Genomic DNA, 6,046 nt, shown 5'->3' on the forward strand with positions numbered 1-6,046 from the left:
ATGACCTGTGAACAACTAGCTCGCAACACGTGCGCCTTTGCGGTGTCTTCCAACGGCTTGCGTTGCCTTCTTGAGAAGCATGCGCGAGGGGCTGAGCTGGGGGAGGAGGTATACACGTGCCAGACCTCCGGTTTAAAAGCCACTGTTATGGCTGGATGGGTTGAGACGGACGTGTGCATTGCAGCCTGCAGTCTAGAGAGGGAATCGGTCGGCATCTCTTCAGATTCTCTGCTCAACCGGCGGTTCATGGAACGACTATGCTCGTCGGAATGCTTCCTGAACTGCCCCAACATTGTCGATCTTTACTTCAGCATCGCCGCCGGCGAAGGTGGTTAATTATTTATTTAATTATCAAAGAAAAGGACTTTCAATCTTCTTCTATCAGAAACTAATTTTTGGCAAGAATTTTATCTTGTAGGAGCTTTCCTTCCAAATTTGTGCAGAGCGAATGGCTTTAGAAGGGAAATATCCGAGAAAATAATCTACGCAAGTGGACTGAAGATCAAGTCGAGCTCAAGACTCCTTGACCGTATCTTACATATTAAATCACTGATGCCTAGGAGAAATATCATGGAATTTGATGATCCTTCCAACAGGGACGCATCGATGCCAACTGTAGAGAGAAATCAGAAAATTTCTAATGTTGATTTGAGCCCTACATCTGCTCCACAATTGAATTCTCATGCTAGTGAGAACTCCTCATCTAAGCGACATATAGATATTGATCCTCCTCGTCAATGGTGATGAGTGATGACAATTTGCATCTGAAGAAATTATTAATTGCGGAGTTTGAACATGTTCGACTCTAATAAAATCAAGCCACGTGATTTATACGTTGTGAATATTATGTATACTTTGTACAAGTTATACATATGATGTGTAGAAGCTACGTTACTTGATTTCATTGGAGTTCGAATGAGAGCTACGACCGAACTCTGCTCTTATCCTAACTTCGAATGTAATATCTTCTCGTGCATTTGAGCCACATCCCTAATATCACTACTGAAGTTATATATATATCCTAAACCATTTATGTGATAAATTTGTGCAATATTATGCTAGAAAAGTTGGTGTTGTTAGTGGTGGATTTAGGATATTTATTTTAAAGGATGTGTTGAGAATACATAAATAATAAGAAAAATATTGAGTTTACATGAGTAGATATTATATTTTTCAACGGCTAATTGATTTTCAAATGCTTTAAGTTTAAAGAGTCATAATTGGTATTTCAACTCTTCATTTTTTTAAGTGTTTCAACAGAAAAGAAGAAAAAAAAATTGATTGATTTTTTCAATACAACTTATCATCATCAAAAAGCTTTTTTTAGGGACTCTAAAAATAACTTATTATGATTATGATTAATAAATGATATGTTATAAAAAAATTAAAATGATTGAGCATGAATCTCGAGGTAAAATCAAATTGGAAATTACTTCCGAAATTAAATCCGGAATCATTTGAACTCTGCTCTTAGCAAACTTATAGTTGAACTGAACATCTCAAAAATATGAACCCAACGATACCAAATTCAACTCAATCCGAGCCTAGATGGGTCCAAATCGAATACCCGAAAAGCGTTTGGAAAGTTCAAATTATAAATTTGATGACCAAATGATTTCCAAACGTGACGTGCTTATAGTCGAATCGAGTTGCTAGACAAACAAATCCAACGAGCCAAATATCATCAAATTCTAATATCATTAAGATATTCAAATGCAACAAGCCAAGATCGTCAAAACATATGGAGACAGAATTATCAGAGGTAAGTTTAGAGACAGATAGGAAGTTATGTGTAAGAGAAGGGACATGAAGAAGGCTGCGAAGGTGTAGCTTACGAGGTGTATCCGGTAGAGGGAGAAGACCTTGGCTGGAATTATGTATGGGTAGGGAATTCCCATTGGCGATAGAAACTACGTCAGATCCATGATATGGGATGGGTTGTTGAATGTTATTGTTGTCCGAAGTGAGGTGAGATGAGGCACCCGAGTCTAGGATCCAATCTTGCGTTAAGGTAGGGGACGATTAAGCAAGCATTGCCCACGATGGTTGAGGATTTATGGGAGCGTATTTGAAGTTGCATCTATGCCAGCAATTGATGGCTATGTGGCCAAGTTTTTTACAGATTTGGCATAGTGGGCGAGAGGGTGAGTAGGCGGCTGACTACGGATTTGGAGGGGCGGCATAGTCTTGACAGGTGGGAGGATTCTTATTTTTAAAGAATCGCTTCTAGTTGCGACCACGAGCAGGATTAGAAGTGGTGGCGTAGAGAGTTGAGTTGCTTATCAGCGAGGGATTTTCTTTCATGGATTCTTGTTGAAGATTTATTTCTTTTCCGCACAAAAGATAGTAAAGTGTGTCGAGATCGATTGTTAGAAGGGAGGTACGAATTTCTATCTTGAATGAGTTGTATGATGACTGAAGACCGTTGAGAATGTATAGGATAATGTCTTCCGGATCAATCTTGGAACCAGACACAGCAAGGTTGTCGACTATAGTATTAATTTGAGTGAGATAATATTGCATAGTTGAATCTTTCATTTGTATGTGGTGGAGTTCATTCTTGAGTTGTATGACTCGAGAGTGACTCGTAGAATGTAGACGACATTCATGAACCATCCAGACTTCAGTGCGGTGGAGGTGGTCATTATGTAAGGGAGAATAGATGAAGAGATTGTTGAGAAGAGCACAGAGATGAGGTTGCTATCAACGAGATGCCATTTTTATTGTTCCGAAGGCTTAGCGTCGGCAGGTAATGGGGTGGAACTGGTGAGATGGCCAGCACAGTCATTAGCTGAGAAATGTTGAAGCACTTGGATTCACTAGATCGCATAGCTTTCGATGGTGAGGGGATTTGGGAGAAGGTTCTTGATGTTAGTGATGAGAAACTATAGAGAGGTGGGAATGGAGAAATCTTAGGGAGATTCAAAAATGTTAGAAGAAGGGGGAGGGAGGGAGGCAGCAGATTCATGATCCCCTAGAGAAGGCTCTTGATACCATGTGAGAGCAGCAGCGGGAAACGTAGAAAGAAGAAACAACAAAAGAGGAAAATCAAATATTCATCTGTGAACAAAGATTACAAGAGTTTTAATAGAAGTATAGAGGGTAAAGAAGTAAATAATGTGACATTTCATAATAATAATTAATTATTCGCTAGGGTTTCTTCAGCTTCCTTCCAAAAGTCATAATTGCACATTTCCCACATATTTAGATTTAACGACAACATACAGTATACCACCATCTGAAGGTCTGGTCCATTCTTGAACAATGGAGTAAGTAGTAGAAGCAAGGTTCATTCCTTGTACTAGCTCTTCAACTGTGATGACCATGTTGCCTTCCTGCTCAAAATATTCAAATGTTTTTAATGTCGTTCATTTGTTCCCATTCTTCCAAGGCTTCCGAATGATATGGACTGATGGCGGCAGCACAAAACTCTTCAAAGTTCATCCTTCGGCTAGAAATAGGTTCTAATATGTTTAAAATATTAGGAATCTTGGACTTGATCTTCATGAAAAAAAATATTGCAGCATCAATGGTGTCCTCAACATATATTGAGTGACCATAAACATTGTGCTGGAACTCAAAAGAAACGATCTTGTTGGGTGAAGTGAGATGGTACATATGAGATACATAACCTTCAGTTGCTCTTTAGGAACACCTACTATCTTAAGTTGTTTCTTAGGGTCTCTGATCATTAAAGATGAAAGCGTTGAGATAGTTGCTACTTAGTTTTGCATGTTTGATATTCTTACAACCTATATGTTTTTAATGATTCCAAATATTATTGCTTTGATTATTATTTCTCCTAACATATTTTGAAAGAATTGTTTTACTCTTGTATATACTAATATTTCAGGAAAATCATACTCCGGAATGTTGAAGACTTCAAATCAAGATCAATTTTGAGTTTATTGTAATTGAAGTATGTATTTTCCTCTTTATTGAGTCTGAGAAATTGTGATTGTAATTGAGTAACTGAGTGCACACACACACACCGGGGGAGAGTTTAAAATTCATATTTTTTAAACTGATGGTACTGTACGATATCACTTCGTACTGGACGATCTTGTGCTTCTTGGATTCGTCTCATCGAGCCGCTCGATTTGACTATAATCACTTTATGTTTGGAAACCGTTTGGTAACCCAAATTGTTGTTCAAACCTTCCAACAGTGCTTTGGGTCCTTGATTTGGACTCATTTGGGATCGGATTAAGTCGAATTTGGTGTTGTTGGGTTTGTATTTCAGATACGCTCAGTTTGACTGTAAGTTTGTTGAAATCGGAGTTCAGATGAACCCGGATTTAATTTTTGAAGTTTCCAACTAGATTTTTGCCTCAAGATTTGTTGTAGACTAGAATATACGCGGCGATAGAGTTTTAAATTTTCGTCTTAGCGTTATACGGATATCCAGCTCTCACACAGAGAACACAAGATTTTTTACGTGGAAAACCCTTGAAAGGGGAAAAACCACGGGGCCTAGCCCAGTTGAAAAGATTTCACTAGAACTTGAGTTGGTTACAATGGGATGACTCGTCTCTAAGAAGTAGCAATTATATAATAGAAGTCCGGGTGTCGATTAATGGTCTGGCAGGACTTCTGTGACGCCCCAGGCATCCATAGGAAAAGGATTCGTCGACAGTCTTGATCAATCTCCATTCCTGCTCCCTTGCTCGGACCTGAAATTGTTAACCACATATAATGAGCTTAAATAGCCCAGCAGGTCACCAAAGCCTACAACCGAAATCAAAGCACGGTACGAAAGTAATATATATGTCAATCAGTCTAATCATAGCAGTTAGTTGGACATGATCAGTGAATCAATGCAGATACGGAAATCAGTACAGAAACAGTATCGATGCAGATAACGAAAATCAATGTATGAACATTAATCAATACAGTAACAATAAGAAACAGTAAACTCCTAAATCAACAGTAGAAGAATCAATAAGCAATTCAAAGGTCCGTAAAGCTCAATAAATCCTAAATTAGTTCGTGCATCAAATCTCGTTAATAGTCGTCTTAACTATCACATCAGTCTATAACATCAGTCAGTCAATGTAGTAGAATCATATCAAAACATATGCTTGCAAATCAATCAGTTATTAAATCTAACTTTCTCATTAAATCATATGCAATTCAGTAATCGATATCACATGTTCAGTAAATCATATATCATTTGATCAGTATCTCAATCATTACAGCAGCGTATGTATCAATATCAATAACAATCCAATGACGACATGAACGATTATGCTATAACAGTGAAATCGAATCAATCATATCAGTAAATCAAGTAATTCCGGTTAATAATATCAATCGATATGGAATCACATAAAATGATCAAATCAATACATCGTAAGAGCAGATGAAATCAAATCAATAAAATCATCAAATACAATTGAAATAAATCAATGAAATAAAATCATATAAAAATCAATAAATCAATAATCACTTGCTCGGTGTATCACATGTATCTTGTTCGGTGTATCACATGTATCTTGTTCGGTGTATCACATGTATCTTTTTCGGTGTATCACGTGCTATAAGATCAGTACAATGAATCAATGTATCAGTGGTATCGGTATCGGTATTGGTATCCATGAATCAATATAATATCCATATCCATATCAGTATCAGTATCAATGTTCAGTGACATGTACCGTATGCCATATCAATAAAATCGTATAGTAACAGTAAACCTGTAAATCCGTTTAAATCCATTCAATATCGATAAATCAATTCTATATCAATAAATCAATCGATCTCAATAAATCAGTAAATCCATCAAGAAATCATAAGAGCAATTCTGTACGCATGCAATACAATATAGTAGTCTTACTTAACAAGTACAATCACTGGCTATTAAGGCATTTTTCAATGTTAGTATCGATGTTAGTAATCCGTTGGCTCAGTGAAAAGAGTCGTCACTCTTTGCCCGTCGGTACAATATTCATCTCCTTAATACTCCCTTCAGTAATCACGTGATCAGTAGAGGATAAAACCAAACCCTTTATTTAAAGGAAAGCCCGTCGGCCCACCATCCTGTACA

The 6,046-nt window shown here is 37.4% G+C and overlaps 1 protein-coding gene across 1 annotated transcript; it reads left to right on the forward strand.

Annotated features, from left to right (window-relative positions):
- LOC110107524 lies at positions 1–744 on the forward strand. The gene is made up of 2 exons (XM_020837800.2): positions 1–328; positions 419–744. Exons 1-2 carry the CDS (start codon positions 1–3, stop codon positions 742–744), a joined length of 654 nt encoding a protein of 217 aa, XP_020693459.1.
- Positions 745–6,046: the final 5,302 nt, after the last annotated feature.

Source organism: Dendrobium catenatum, unplaced genomic scaffold (assembly GCF_001605985.2).
Source record: "Dendrobium catenatum unplaced genomic scaffold, ASM160598v2 original_scaffold_213968, whole genome shotgun sequence".
Lineage (NCBI taxonomy): Eukaryota > Viridiplantae > Streptophyta > Magnoliopsida > Asparagales > Orchidaceae > Dendrobium > Dendrobium catenatum.